The sequence below is a fragment of the Myxocyprinus asiaticus genome, chromosome 27, assembly GCF_019703515.2.
Source record: "Myxocyprinus asiaticus isolate MX2 ecotype Aquarium Trade chromosome 27, UBuf_Myxa_2, whole genome shotgun sequence".
NCBI lineage: Eukaryota > Metazoa > Chordata > Actinopteri > Cypriniformes > Catostomidae > Myxocyprinus > Myxocyprinus asiaticus.
This window is the reverse complement of record NC_059370.1, coordinates 29,579,508-29,596,350: the sequence shown is the minus strand read 5'-3', so window position 1 is coordinate 29,596,350 and position 16,843 is coordinate 29,579,508. Positions and strand designations below refer to the sequence as shown.

The 16,843-nt window shown below is 36.7% G+C and overlaps 1 protein-coding gene across 1 annotated transcript; it reads left to right on the top strand.

Moving 5' to 3' along the window:
* Positions 1-2,668: 2,668 nt before the first annotated feature.
* Positions 2,669-16,594, top strand: LOC127417746 (atlastin-3-like). The gene is made up of 14 exons (XM_051657940.1): positions 2,669-2,768; positions 3,886-4,113; positions 5,447-5,581; positions 6,521-6,625; positions 9,053-9,103; positions 9,493-9,549; positions 10,120-10,212; positions 11,911-12,049; positions 14,063-14,190; positions 14,284-14,340; positions 14,422-14,493; positions 15,028-15,219; positions 15,994-16,233; positions 16,336-16,594. Exons 2-14 carry the CDS (start codon positions 3,910-3,912, stop codon positions 16,402-16,404), a joined length of 1,542 nt encoding a protein of 513 aa, XP_051513900.1. The 5' UTR covers positions 2,669-2,768; positions 3,886-3,909; the 3' UTR covers positions 16,405-16,594.
* The last annotated feature ends 249 nt before the right edge of the window (positions 16,595-16,843 follow it).

Here is a 16,843-nt window from a genome sequence, read left to right as displayed (position 1 = left end):
ATTATCAACATGTAATCTAAGAAAACATGCTTTTAGCCATACAAAACGTATTTTTGCCTATCTCAGGCCATAGCATTTCCATTTTTACAAGTATTTTTGTGGACAATAGCTGCATGTTTCTCAAACATGTTTTTCCTTTTAACTGTGCCCACAAGCCCAATTCTATCCTAATTTTATAGCATTTTATTTATTAAAGTAGTAAAAACTTTGGACCAAATATGATTGAAAAACAGGAGTGATCTATTTATCATTTTTGCAATAAAACAATGATGTAACAGGGTTGAATATTGGACATAGAGTAAGACTTGGTCACTCAATATACTGTGTGTGCTTCAGTTCTCTGACTTTGAACCTCTGTTTTACACTCTCCACCTTTTTGGGCTCAAACTAGAAATCCTTATCAAGTTTTTATGCTGTTACTCAACCCTGTTACTCTTGAATGACAACAGGGTTGAGATTTTAGCATATAATTAGCAAACACACAAAATATGGCTAGCTAGTGTCTATGCTAATGCCATTTGGACATTGAGGACATTCTGCAGAATCAGATGAAATGTTTTTATTTGTAATTAATAAATTACTTTCGTCTATAATTTAGTTAACAGTGTTAAAATTTGACCAGTACCTCCTCTGTAAAGATCACAATATCACTAAAAACACAGAACATGAGAATGAGATTTTTTTTCAGCTTTGTAGATAGTTTGTGTGGGTGTGTGTGCGTGCGTGCATGTGCCTGTCAAAATAGTAGTTGTCATGAAGGTCATTTACCTTTGATCTAAAATGGGGGATTTAATTTTCTCTAGATCCATATTGGCAAAAAGGGTTGTGAGGGTTACTTTTGAAATGTATTCCACTACAGATTACATAATAAATGCTGTAAAATGTAATTTGTAACGTATTTCGTTAGATTACTCAAGGTCAGTAACGTATTCTAAATACTTTTGACTACTTCTTCAGCACTGGTAGATTTTTTCACTTGTTTTGACTATAACAACTCTGCCAGTACAGTAAGACAAAATACACATGTTAAAAATACATTCTCTGAAAAACCTAAATATCTTAGGCAGTGTTGTTTCTAAAACAAGATAAATCAAACTGATCTTGTTTTAAGGATTTTTTGATATTTTTACAGGAAAACAATAAAAAAAATTATTATCAAGAAAATAATTTTTGGGGTCTGGGTAGCTCAGCGAGTATTGATTGTGACTACCACCCCTGGAGTTGTGAGTTCGAATCCAGGGCATGCTGAGTGACTCCAGTCAGGTCTCCTAAGCAACCAAATTGGCCCGGTTGCTAGGGAGGGTAGAGTCACATGGGGTAACCTCCTCGTGGTCACGATGAGTGGTTCTCGCTCTCAATGGGGCACGTGGTAAGTTGTGTGTGGATCGCGGAGAGTAGCATGAGCCTCCACATGCTGTGAGTCTCTGCGGTGTCATGCACAACGAGCCATGTGATAAGATGCGCAGATTGACTGTCTCAGAAGCGGAGGCAACTGAGACTTGTCCTCCGTCGCCCGGATTGAGGTGAGTAACTGAGCCACCACGAGGACCTAGTAAGTAGTGGCAATTGGGCATTCCAAATTGGGAGAAAAGGGGAATAAATTTAAAAAAAGAATACAATTTTTGCCCTAATATCAAATGTCTTACTAGAAAAAATTTATAATGATCCAACGTGCAAGCAAAAATATGATCGTGCCTGGTAACGTGCATGTAAAATGGCTAGAAATAGCATTTTAGCTTAGCGTAAAGCTGACAATTTACACAAGGTTTATTTCTATTTCTTCTGCTCCAAACTTACTTCAAACTTACTTCAAATGTACTTCTCTGTCTGCTCGTATGAATGTAACACATCATAAGAAAGTGTTTCACCGCTGTTCAAATGCACTTTAGATCACATCATTTATTTGTATAAATGTTTTCCATCTGAAAGGACTAAATATTAAATGAAACAAATGGCAATAAAATGCAAAGTAATCTCTACAGTAATCAAAATACTTTTTGAATGTAACTGTATTCTAAATACCAATTATTTAAATTGTAACTGTAGTGGAATACAGTTACTTATATTTTGTATTTTAAATACGTAATCCCGTTACATGTATTTCGTTACTCCCCAACCCTGTTGGCAGATGTAAAGTGAGTGGGACGCAAATGTGGAATCAGCCAGCTGTTGTTTTGTGTGCTTTATGTGACGATTTAATGAGTGGTTCTTGGTCTTGTCTAAACTAAAATTGTAGTGTTCTGTGCTAGTAGGCTTATGACACACTGTGGAAAACCTAGCAGACACTCCCTAGACATCAGGCAAAAAAAATGTGTCAAATAAAAATCAATAAAAGGATAGATTGTAGTTTATATAACTATTTATATTTCAGTTGACTTATCAAAAAGAACTATTACATAAAAAAAATGCACAAAGTGACTTCATCTTAGGGGTGATATTTATAGATTAATTTATTGGTTCCGCATTCATAACATATTAGTAGGCTACTAGGCTCGGTAAGATTTATGCCCTCTGATAGGACCACAAAAACAAGCCTCACTTCCCACTTGCAAAGTGAGTTTATTACCACGTAGCCAGGGTCTTGTAGTTCTTTTCTGATCTCCAGGTAGGTGGACCGTAAGCGAATTTATCACACAAAAAACTACATTTCCCAGCTACACATGTGGTGGGACGTTCTAAGGCTGGCAAACTTGTGTTTATTGAAACTGAAGCGTTCATAATCTGAAAGAGAAGCCGTGGCAAGTCTGCAGTATTAACCGAAGGATAAGGTATTGGGATTAGCTGGTTGCTTTTAAAATTATACGTCAGTAATATGTGCGCTATCTGAAAACACGATGATTCAATTTCGCTGTTTCGTACGTTTCTCAAATAGGTTTGATTGAAACTTTGATTGAAACAGTGATGGGGAGAGGCGACAATAACTAGTTAGTGTAATATTTGCTTTTATACTAATCAAATATGTGCATGTTTTAAGATTCCACCCATTAAAAAACTTCTGGTTCATATTTGGAAAATATTACATAAACCATCTGGAACTCATCCGGTCTACTCTGGAGGTTGGAGAGGAGGTGCCTGCACTAATCTATTAGATTTACTCTTTAATAAGCATTTGTTTGTTTACCTAACCATTATGGAAGTTGTTGTTGTTGTTTTTTAGCACTATAAAGAAATTTGGTTGTGAACGTTTTGAACGCACTGTCTATCACACTGGCATGAGCACGTTCAGTTGGTCATGTATCATGTTTGACATAAATTGGCTTGTTGCAACAGCCAGGTTTCTATAAAGTACATGCAAACAACTGACTATCTTAAAAGGATTATTAAGTAGTACTGCAAGCATACGGTTTAGCCTATTTTGAGAAGGCTCAAAGAGGAGTTCCTGACATTTTTCAGCATGTTTTTCTTTTCCACACCCCTTTTAGTAGGTTCCACCTCTGTGCATTTTATTAAGTTGTTTTGTTTTACCTGTACACATCTGTGCACAGACTGCTCCATCATATGCAAATCTAAATCGCTGCATCCATAGCAGCTTTCTCAGAATTTTTTTTTTAAATGATTCCACAGTAGTGTTGATTGTACTCATTTGCCTACGGGTGAAAGCAGTCAGAATGATTAAAACAATGAGTGACATTCAGGCTGGGGAATCTGTCAGTGGAGAAGAGCATGCTTGAGCCTTTCAGCTAGCTTGCCATATCACAATTTTCAAACAAACCCTGCCCTGCCGGCCAACAGGGCCTGTACTGTCTCAATACTGCCTCGCAGAAATGTGATTTAAAATGCTGTCTTTGATATTTTCAAGCAGATAGTAATGATTTAGCTGTAAAGGTCAAAACAGATACTTGCACTTGAATATGAATGCTTGATCATTGTTCGTGTCATCCACAGTAAGCCTGTAGTATAAGACCGAGGATGCGGCGTGAACCTGGGCCTATCCAGATCGTGACCGTCAACAAGGAGGATCACTCCTTTGACCTGGATACAGAGGCGCTCAGTCGAATTCTGTTGGAACCTGAGATCCGAGATAAGGATGTGGTGGTGATGTCGGTCGCTGGTGCCTTCCGAAAGGGGAAAAGTTTCCTTTTGGATTTCATGCTCCGATACATGTATAAGAAGGTCAGAAGAAAAATCTAAATGTACAATAATGCATTCAAGACATTTAAATCACTTTAAATAGTGACTGAATTATATGAATGCATAATTTTCTTGTCAGGATGTTTGACTTGGACTGTGAATATTCTTCCGAACCCTTTTTAAGACCCTGTTTACACATGGTATTAAGATCCATCTTGGGTGATCCGATCACAAGTAGACAGGTCTAAATATATGGGCAAAGGGGGTCCAAAAGGTTTGTGATTGGAGCACTCAATCCACATTTGGAGGTAGTCAGAAAAACATGTGACTAGATCGGATTTGTTTTGTAAATTCTAATCCGGCCTCACAAGTACTAACAGCGAAGGACTACCTACTCAATCAATCAGTCATTGCACTAAAACAGGGGATTTAAAACTACCGGACATGTGTGGCATTAAAGGGATAGTTCACCAAAAAAAAAAAAAATTCTCATCATTTACTCACCCTCATGCCATCTCAGATGTGTATGACTTTCTTTCTTCTGCTGAACACAAATGAAGATATTTAGAAGAATATCTCAGCACTGTTGGTCCATACAATGTAAGTGAATGGTGGCTAGAACTCTGAAGGTCCAAAAAGCATATTAAGGCAGCATAAAAGTAATCTGACTCCAGTGGTTAAATCCATGTCTTCTGAAGCAATATGATAGGTGTGGTTAAAAAGAGATCAATATTTAAGTCCTCTTTTACTTGAAATAGCCACTTTCACTTCCACATTCTTCTTCTTGCATATTCTTTATGCGTATCGCCACCTACTGGTCAAAGGTGGAGATTTTTAGTATAAAATGACTTAAATATTGATCTGGTTCTCACCCACACCTATCATATTGCTTCTGAAAATATGGAATTGTATGGATTACTTTTATGCTGCCTTTATATGCTTTTTGGACCTTCAAAGTTCTGAACCAGCATTCCCTTGCATTGTATGGACCAACAGAGCTGAGATATTCTTCTAAAAATCTGCAGAAGAAAGTAAGTCATACAAATCTGGTACAAAACTGATGAGAGAACTTTCATTTTTGGGTGAACTATGCCTTGAAAAGAAAAATACTGGCAGATCAAAGAAATTTTGATAAGCACATTCAATACATTCATTAGACAAGAAAACAGAACAACGTCAGTATGCTACATAGGCTAAATGAATGGTGTAAACTGTCTGATACGGAACTTAAAACCAGGTGTAAACAAGGCCTAAGATATTGAGTTCCTCTTCCTGCCGCACTGCTCTTGAGGAGGAAACTGAACATCGTATTTTGTGTTTTCTATTGTATATGTATATGCATATGCTCACCCCATCATCATTTTGTCCCCTCCAGCCAGGGCAGGACTGGCTTGGAGGAGAGAACGAGCCCCTGACAGGGTTCTCCTGGAGAGGAGGCTCAGAGCCGGAGACCACTGGCATCCAGCTATGGAGTGAAGTCTTCGTGGTGCAGAAGAAGGATGGAAGTGAGGTAACAAGCACTCAATGCCAGACAGGTCACAGACAGTAGTCATACATGAGATATAAACTTTGAATGAAGAACTGAGTTAACAGAACAGAGTGAGTAGTATTAGTCAGTTTCGGTTCTCTAGAAATTCATTATGACAGATTTATGAACTGTATTGTTTTTTAATACACTACATGGCCAGAAGTATGTGGACACCCTAACACACTACACCTATATGTGATTGTTGAATGTTTAATTTCAAAAATCTATTGGCATTAATAGGCAGTTGGTCCCTCCTTTGCTGCTAAAACAGGGAAGAATTTCCACTAAATGTTGTAAAAGGGCTGCAGGGATCTGCTCCCATTTCGACACAGGGGCATCAGTGAGGTTTGGCACTGATGTTGGGTGATTGGGACTTGCTCATAGACTTCCAATTCATCCCAGAGGTGTTCAGTGGGATTCAAGTCTGGGCTTTTTTGGAGGCTTGTCAAGTTTTGCAACACCAGACCAGACAGAGTAAACCATTCTTTATGAACCTCACTTTGAGCACGTTGTCATGCTGTAACACAAAATGTACACCCCATTCTACTAAAAATGTTTTTGTCTAAGAGATTGTATGGCTGTATGCTTAATTTCATGCACATGCTGGTAATGGGTGTAGCTGAAAGAGTCAAACCTAATAATTAGAACTAGAAGTAGGGTGTCCATATGCTTTTGGCCTTGTTGTGTATCTTATTTGGGTTTTCTTGTCCAGTAAGCAATCTGCACTTGTGTAAGGCCTGATTTCAGGTTACCTAGTAACCTTGTGCTGTAATTTCCTGTCAAGATTTTGTCATGGGTGATTCTGGCTTATTGCATGTGTGCAAAGAAACCATCAAAGCACTCTTGAATCATGTCTGTGGTTACTTTCTCCTATGATATAGGTTTGCGGTACTAATATAGAGCATTTATTCTTTTCTGTAGGTTGCAGTGCTTTTGATGGATACACAGGGAGCGTTTGATTCTCAGTCCACAGTGAAAGATTGTGCCACCATCTTTGCCCTCAGCACCATGACCAGCTCTATCCAGGTTTCCTCAATACTCTATAAAAAAAACAAAAAACAAAGAAAAAACATTTTGCCTACCTGAGTCAATAAGAGAAGGCTGTAAATTAGAGATCGAATGATAGTGGATTTTGCAGGTAAAATAAGGTGATGGAAAAGGCAGATAACTGATTAATCGGCCAATAGTTTTTAAAATCAATTTATAGAATGTAAAAACAAATCTTAGTCTTTCAGTACTTTGACTGGCACAGTTACAGAGGCTACAAGGGTCCAAAATAAATAAAATGCAGTTTATTGTTCAATCAAAATCCCAAAAATAACCAGGAAAAAAAACAAAGATTTGGTGTATAATCCGGAACTTTTAACTATAAACATGCCCGAAACACACCAGGGGTTCTTATTACTTGGCTTCGTTACACTGCTTTATATTTAAGTATATTAGGATTTTTATAGCCTATATATTCACCAGATGAAGGGTTTTGTGTGTGTGTGTGTGTGTTATATGTACAGTATATACAGTAAGTTGCTGACAGAGCATATTCCGTATACTCACATTTTTCTTTGCATGCCCTCACTTCAATTTAGAACCATTGATTATCTTTTAAAAATAACTAAATATGCATTAAAGTGAGTAAAAAAAAATATGAATGAATATTGTCTATTGGGATGGGACGATATAGTTATCTCATGATTCGGTTCGATATGCGATACGAGGTTTACGATTCAATATTATCTCGGTTCAATATGATAACACTTAAATGAAAAGTCTGGCAGAAAATTTTGTATTTTGTGAAAAAGGTTTGCGCAAAAGGCACATTATAATTTCTCATCAAAATAAAGTTCTTTAATGCACAATATAAATCCTCAAAGTTGATATAAGAAGAGTTTCTTATATACCTTTCACTGTAAGAAAAGATCACAAACAATAAACCTTCAAATATAGTGGGCTACATTCAGGCTGATCAGGTGCTGAACAAGTATGTGAAAATGTTTAATTTTTTAATAATTTGTCTTGATTACTATAATCACATTTTAACTTTTTAAAAATGTAAAAATTCTACTTTATCAATTAATATTATTTCTTGAAATTGTATATATAATAATGATATGAGCTGTCAATGTTTGAAATAATGTGTTCAATTTACAAGTAATAACATTAAGTTTACATTAATTTGTATAACAAACACTAAAATTGTCACTTTAAGTGTTTAACACGCATCTCACAGACTTGCACAGGTGTTGCGATTCATTTATTAACGAGAGAGAAGTCTCTGTTTTTTAGTGGATCCGTGCTATTTGTGATCAAAATTAATATTTATTTTTAATTTTGTGTGACAGTAAAGAACAGAAAGGATATTAATAGACACATTATTCAACAAAAGTGGAGCGCGGGATCTCATCTTTGATGGATACACATTACACGGAAGAAATGGTCAGTTTTAATCTCAAGCACTTTTCAACAAAAGGCAATTTTCCAGGTATTCCAGTACTTGTATTTTTAAGAGCTAAATTCAAACACTTTAAAGACCTTGTGCGAACCCTGTAAACAGTGTAGAAAAAAGCACATTATGGGTAAAATCAAGCAATTGAGAGATGATGATGTTTGATGGGTAATTTCATTTATGATCACATGGACAGAAAACAATGTTTCAAATTTCGAAATATTGAGTTTTGCCTCGATATGGTTCGTCTTTTTTTTGGTTCGCGATATGTCGAAATTGTATATATCGTCCCATCCCTAATGGTCAATGATGAAAGATTTAGGGGCCTGGGTAGCTCAGCAAGTAAAGACACTGACTACCACACCTGGAGTCACAAGTTCGAATCCAGGGCGTGCTGAGTGACTCCAGTCAGGCTTCCTAAGCAACCAATTGTCCCAGTTGCTAAGGTGGGTAGAGTCGTGTTGGGATAACCTCCTCGTGGTCGCAATAATGTGGTTCTCGCTCTCGGTGGGGCGTGGTGAGTTGTGCGTGGATGCCGCAGAGAATAGCGTGAAGCCTCCACACGCGCTAGGTCTCCGCGGTAACGCGCTCAACAAGCCACATGATAAGATACGCGGATTGACTGTCTCAGACATGGAGGCAACTGAGATTCGTCCTCCGCCACCCGGATTGAGGCGAGTCACTACGCCACCATGAGGATTTGGAGTGCATTGGGGAGAAAAGGGGAGAATATCCAAAAAAATTAAAAAATAAATGATGAAAGATTAAGATACTGCAGATCCCCACGAATGTTTTTATTTCACCTCTGTCAGTGTTATAAGAACTGTAGAATCCTCCAGTGCTGACCACAGTGTAACACGGAGGAATGAAAAAAAAACTAGCGGCATAGATTTTTGCATATAACTAATAGTCCCAAAAAGCAACTATCGGCACGAGTAATTGTTAAAACCGATATACTGGTCTGTCTCAACTAAAAAAATGCTGTAAATACAATTTAATGTTTTTTGCAGATTTATAACCTGTCGCAGAATATTCAGGAAGATGATCTACAGCAACTTCAGGTTAGTCCAGTCACAACTAGCCTAGATTAGAAGTGTCTCCATCTGAATTTATCCAGAGTCACACCGCGCACTTATGCTGACATTTTGACTAGGGAAACTGTCTCTTTACTACACTACAGAGAAATGGTTGCATATAAAGTATCTTGATATTCAAAATGTGCAATATAATGCAGTGATTGTGCTTAAAATCTTCTAAACAAACACCTTCTAGGAGACTGGTTTCAGCCTTTTAATATGCAGATGGATGGTTTAACGCTGTCAGTTATGTTGTACCTACTATATACCTGGATTGTTCATTTTAAATGCTTCATGTTGTGCTTCTAATTTTTTTCTAACTTTGTATGACATTAGAGGAACTTAAAATGGCCATTTGTTCTTTGTGTTTTTAGCTGTTTACCGAGTATGGCCGACTGGCAATTGATGAAATATTTCTGAAGCCTTTTCAGGTATAAACAACCCATGTTGATATTAACGTTGTAAACAAGCTATCTCTCTTAAGTTCAACAGTTTGAGTTTATATCTGTGTGTACCTGTTGTGACACGTGCTCCGTGTCATCTAATTTGTATCACAAACTTTGTGGTTTTCACTTGTCATTCATGTAATTTGTTGAGCACACTTCACCCTTCCAAGCCCTTATAAAAAATACTGTGGCAGTACCATAGTACAGTGAGAGCATCAGATGGTAGTACCATGGTATTTTGTTATGTACCATGGTTATTAGTATTACCACATTTATATACCATGGTAACGTACTTAAAAGCCAGTACCATGGTAGTAATATCTGGGAAAAAATAAGAATAAAACGGAAATACTCTTTGGTACTTATTTTGATAATGAAAATATAAAAGCTCGGAACAGTTTTCCCATAGTTCTTGGAAACTAATAACATTTGCATACCTACCAGACATTTCTGTCTGTGCGTGCGTGTGTGTGTGTGTTAAAGAGAGAAAAAACTCATGCTTTTATATTGATGTATGTTTCTTTCATGTTGTATCAACTCTTTCCCTGCCCACAGTCACTTATGTTTTTGATCAGAGACTGGAGTTTCCCTTACGAATACAAATACGGTTTTAAGGGAGGAAGTGATTTCTTGGACAAACGACTGCAGGTATGTGATTAAGAATGACTGTACTTTAGGTATTAACTATTTTTCTGTTAAGATTTTTGTGTACAGTTGTGGCCAAATGTATTGGCGCCCTTGGTAAATATGAGCAAAGAAGGCTGTGAAAAATATGTCTTCATTGTTTATCCTTTTGATCTTTCATTCAAAATATTCACAAAAATCTGACCTTTAATTGAAGTAAACTAATTAAAAGGGGGGGGGAATCTCATAATTAAATATTTTTTTCCAAAACATGTTTGCCACAATTATTGCCACCCCTAGAAATTCTTATGAGTAAAATAGATCTGAAGTATATTCCCATTCAAATTTTAAATGTTTTAGTGCACCTGAGTGACAAGTAACATGAGATTGTTCAGCCATGACTTCCTGTTTCACATGGGTATAAATATAAGGTAACACACACAGGCCAAATTCTCTTCATCATCTATCACAGCGGGTAAGACAAAAGAATAAAGTTATAATGTGCAGTAAAAGATTGTTGAGCTTCACAAAATGGGAAGTGGCTATAAGACAATAGCTAAAGCATTGCAAATACCCATTTCCACCATCATGGCAATAATTAAGAAGTGCCAATCCACTGGAGATGTTATGAATCGGCCTGGAAGAAGACGTGTGTCTATATTCTCTCCACGCACGGTGAGGAGGATGGTTTAAGTGGCCAAAAATTCTCCAAGGATCACAGCTGGAGAATTACAGGAATTAGTTGGGTCTTGGGGTCAGAAAGTCTCCAAAACTACAATCAGACATCTCCTACTTCACAACAAGTTGTTTGGGAGGGTTTCAAGAAAAAAGCCTCTGCTCTCATCCAACAACAAACTCAAGCATCATCAGTTTGCCAGACACTACTAGAACTTCAAATGGGACCTGGTTCTATGGTCAGATGAAACAAAAATAGAGCTATTTGGCAGTAAACACCAGAGATGAGTTTGGCACACACAGAGAGGTAGCCATATGGAAAAGTACCTCATGCCCATGGTTAAATATGGTGGTGGATCTTTAATGTTGTGGGGCTGTTTTTATGGACATCTTGTTCGGATACATGGCATCATGGACTCTATCAAATACCAACAGATAAAAAATCAAAACCTGATTGCCTCTGCCAGAAAGCTTAAAAGGAGCCCTGGTTGGATATTCCAGCAGGACAATGATCCAAAACACATCAAAATCAACACAAAAATGGTTCACTGACCACAAATTCAAGGTTCTGCCATGGCCATCCCAGTCTCCTGACCTGAACCCCATATAAAACCTGTGTGGTTAACCGAAGAGGAGATTCCACCAACGTGGACCTCTGAATTTGAAGGATCTGTAGAGATTCTGTATGGAGGAATGGTCTCAGATCGCTTGTCATGTGTTCTCCAACCTCATTAGGCATTATAGGAGAAGACACAGAGCTGTTATCTTGGCAAAGGGAAGTTGCACAAAGTATTGAATAAAAGGGTGCCAATAATTGTGCCACATATTTGACAAAAATATTTGTTTTTTGATAAAACTTGGAATTGTTTGATATCTGTTTGAAGATAGATTTTTGTGAATATTTTAAATAAAAGATCAAAAGGATAAACAATAAAGACAGATTTTTCACAGCCTTCTTTTCTCATATTTACCAAGGGTGCCAATATTTTTGGCCACCACTGTATGTGTAGTGATATCTTTTTTGTGTGTTTGTGTGGCGGTGTTCAGGTGAAGCAGATTCAGCATCAGGAGCTTCAGACAGTGAGAGAGCACATTCGTTCCTGTTTCACCTCCATTTCCTGTTTTCTCTTACCACACCCTGGCCTGAAGGTGGCAACAAGCCCTGCTTTCACAGGACAGCTGTGTGGTATTAGACTGCATTCATGTTTTAATACTTGCAATGTACACCTTTATTACTAGGGACGGGCAGTTCCTGAGTACTCGAATGTGACCGCAATCGTATGACGGATGACTCAATTCAGTAACCACTACATAACCAAGCCAAAAAATGGGCCTCATTTACAATTTTGTGATTGGTGTAGTTTTGGGTCATACATTTAGACACTGTACATGGTGACTTTCAGTCCTGGACAGCAACGATGTGGACATACCGTTACACCTTTTTTTTTTTTTTTTAACGACCAAAATTTATTTATTTATTTTTTTTTTAGAACTTAAAGGAATTGTTCACCCATAAATGAACATTCTTTCATCATTTACTCACCCTCATGCCATCCCAGATGTGTATTGATTTTGGGTGAGAATAGAACTGCTGTTCAACACAGTGATCACTATAGTGGAAAATAGTGCTAGTTTTTCATTAGAAGTCCTATATTTACTGTGCATTTTTACATTGAGAAAAATATTCAGAGGCATTATATGGAGTTAGGATAAAAATAGGGTGCATTTCGAACTGTTCTGAGACCAGTGCAGACAGACAGCATACTGGTGGTTAAGTCATTCACTAAATAGGGAACAAGGGAGCATCCTATAATTTTCCAATGCAGCCAAGTGCATTCAAATGCATCCTAAAATCCGACCAAAATTTCAGTTTCAGGCTGCAGATGATGTTTGGGCCACTCAACATGTTTGGCGGACATGGGACAATGGAAATCAGTACATAGATTCAGAATTTATAATGTATAATTTTATTTTAACATGGTTGGCAGTGATTGGACGATGCTGGCCATTACTTTGAATCAGAATAATTTATGCTAATCTGATTATTAAAATACTTCAGCACTGGCTATCACTTGTTTGTTTGACAGTGCAAAGAGAGAACACTGACATTTTGTTGCCAAAGTAGAAAAAAAACTTTGTAACATAAAAATCAAATCTAGTCAAAGAATTTTTATTTGTATAGTTTTTTTATTTGTGCTTTACCTAGTACACATGGTTCCAAAGCAGCTTTACAGAAAATCAGCTGAAATGTCTGTAACGTCCCAAAACATGAATAACCAACACTCCTGGAAACAAAATAAACATATGATTTAAAAAAATCTTCTTTAAAAAGACTTTCTATAGCTTGGTATTATTTAAAATTTCACAACTTAGTGCCGGTGACCCCATATGAGGACATTGATTTTTAGGAAAATTATTTGCTCTAGATTTTTTTTTTTTTTTTTTCCATGTTTATTTTGGGCTAATAGTTACAAATCAAAAAGGGATTTGCAAAATGCACACAGTAGTCATGCTCAGGTCTTAGGAGGGTATAGTGAAAAAGGAGTTATATTTTGGACTGTTCTCACCCAAAAATGATGGATTGCTTCAGAAGACATGCATATTGCCCCATACTGGGCAGTGAGAAGAATTTCTAGCAAAAAAAAGTCTTGATCTGTTTCTCACTCACACCTATCATATCGCTCCTGAAGACGTTGATTAAACCACTGGAGTCGGATGGATTACTTTTATGCTGCCTTTATGTACTTTTTGGAGCTTCAAAATTTTGGTTACCATTCACTTGCATTATATGGACCTACAGAGCTGAAATATTCTTCTAAAAATCTTGTATTCAACAGACAAAAATAAAGTCATACTCATCTGGGATGGCATGAGGGTGGGTAAATGATGAGAGAATTTTCATTTTTGGGTGAACTATTAATTTAATTACTGGGTTGCTTTATCTGAGTAATGAGTAGAAAAAATGACCAAAAAACCCATTCCAATTCTACTTTCACTTATCCATACACAAACTACATATGTTTGTCTAATTGTCAACAGTCTACTTTCGGAATGAGTGTCCCTCATTTCATGGGTTTCATGTCCTTTTTTTTTTTTTTTTTTTTTTTTACATCTGCATGTAAAAAATGTTTCTTTTTTTCATTTGTTGAATTTTTTTTTAATCTCTATAACTGTCTCTATCCTTGACTCTGTCTCTCAGATGTGGCTCCAGAGTTTAAGGAAGAGTTGCGTGTACTCATTCCCAACCTGCTGAAGCCTGACGAACTGGCTGTGAAAGAGATCAATGGGAATAAGGTGACCTGCAGGGGCTTGTTAGAATACTTCAAGGTGAGCACACACCTAGACTTTGAACATTACTTATTTCAGTGAACAAGCTGCCAATAATTGTTTAAACAACAACATTTTTAATGAATTTGACAGGCATATATCAAGATATATCAGGGAGAAGACCTTCCACACCCTAAATCCATGCTAGAGGTAAACATTATACATTATTACTGTTATTTGATATTTATTGTAATATTTCAGATGTTTTATGTAATATTTTAACTCATTTAGGCTACAGCAGAGGCCAATAACCTAGCGGCTGTGGCGTCAGCTAAAGACCAGTACTACAAGAATATGGAGAAGGTTGGTATGTTGCCTGGAATGTGTTGAACACCCATTATATGTACAATAAGTACAGTTTCACTCAAAAATGTTTACGCTTTTTGCGTAGGTTAATACATAATCTTGCTGTATGTTGTATTGTTTTCGCCCCTGAAAACCCCCACAAATCTTTAATGTCTATAAACTGTGCATTGTAAACACTTTAGTTTTCCATAATAGTAATAATATCAAGCAATCCTTCACAGATTTCCTACAAACTCTGAAAAATTTGTTTTACTTGTACTGTTTTATTTTGTGGGCATATAGTATACTTGATGTCACATAACTGCTTTTAAATTATATATTGTATGTATGACAGTTAAACATCTGATTTTACATGATGCATGTTATGTAATGCTCACAAATACGCATGGTGTTCATACCATAGACAACTTATCAAAACTATTTAGCTGTTGCGTTGGCATATGATTACCAAACATAAAATCCATAGAACCTGATTAAACCTGTCTTTTTATTTAATCTGCATTTTAAACATTTATTTCCCCTCATTTTTAGGTTTGTGGTGGAGATCTGCCATATGTGGCTCCTGACTCACTGGAGGAAAAGCACCATTTCATCTTGCAAGAGGCCCTCCATCTCTTTTCTAGCACTAAGAAGATGGGTGGGAGGGATTTCTGTTACCGTTACCAGGAACAGTTGGAAAAAGAGCTGAAGGAGCTGTGGGAGTCTTTCAGCAAGCACAATGAGGTAAGGGTAATGTGAAAAATTTGCAAAAGAAATGAAACCCCAAAATTTAAATTCTCTCATCATTTACCCATCACAAATGTGTGACTTTCTTTCATCTGCTGAACTCAAATGAAGATTTTAAGAATAATTTTACAGCTGTTTTGGTCCATACAATGCAAGTGAATGGGTGCCAAAATTTGAATCTCCAAAAATCAAAAAAGTCAGCATAAAAGTAATCCATAAGACTCCAGTGGTTAAATCAACATCTTTTGAAGTGATATGATTGGTGTGGGTGAGAAACAGATCAATATTTAAGTCCTTTTTTTACTGTAAATTCTCCTCCCTGCTCAGTCAATCTCCACTTTAACTTTCACATTCTTTTTTCTTGTGTTTTTGGTGATTCACATTCTTCATGCATATCACCCCCTACTGGACAGGGAGAAGAATTTCTAGGGGAAAAAAAACTTAAATATTGATCTGTTTCTCACCCACACCTATAATTATCACTTAAGAATATATGGATTACTTCTATGTGCTTTTTGGAGCATCAAAATGTTGGCTTCCATTCACTTGCATCATATAGACCTACAGAGTTTAAATATTCTTCTAAAAATTATAATTTGTGTTCTGCAGAAGAAAAAGTCATGCACATCTGAGATGGCATAAGGTTGAGTAAATGTTGAGAGAATTATTCCTTTAATGTGGGAGACATTTTTTTTGAAACTAAATTGTTTTATTGTTCAAGATTATATTAGGGATGTTTACTAATTTTTGGTGTTCCTGTTTTCTTTTCAGTCAAAGAATGTTTTCAGTGCTTTCCGGACACCTGCTGTGCTTTTTGTCCTGGTTTGCCTCCTATATGTGCTGTCTGGAATCTTGCTGTTCATTGGCCTGGAAACAATTTCCTTTGCATGTGACTGTGTACTTGGTCTGGCCATGATTGCTATGCTGACCTGGGCCTTTATACGTTACTCTGGCCAATACAGAGAAGTAGGCACAGCCATAGACCAGGCAGCTGGAGTCCTACTGGAGCAGGTAAATGGATTTGAAACACCATGTGAAAAAATAAAGATAAAAAATTAACTTATTTACAGGTTAGAAATTCTACAAATAAATGTTTTCATCATTTTCTCCCAGGCCACAGATGTGTTAAACAAGACAAGAGGCCAGGGTCAGATGGCTGCAGAACAGAAGAAAACAAGATAGCTTCTCAGGCAAACAAGAAGATGCCTGAACGAGATGTAAACTGCACAACGCAACCAATTATATTATACCAAATAACGCACATCTCCAAATATAGCACTTAAATCTCTACTTTTAATGCAGGTTGACTGATTTTGTTAAAATGTCTTAACCAGATTTTAAAATATCAGTACAAGTGTGTGTGTGTGTGTGTGTGTGTTATATATATATATATATATATATATATATATATATATATATATATATATATATATATATATCTCTATATATCAGTGGCGGGCTGTGCATTTAAAGTCTAGGCCTTCAGTGTGATTCATGCCATTAAGAAAACACTGTTTCACAATGAATAAGACACCCTATGCCTTTGGGCATCATACATTATGTCGCAGCTAACTAATAATACCAACTGACATTTTAAAAACGTATCCACGCATGAAAGCCA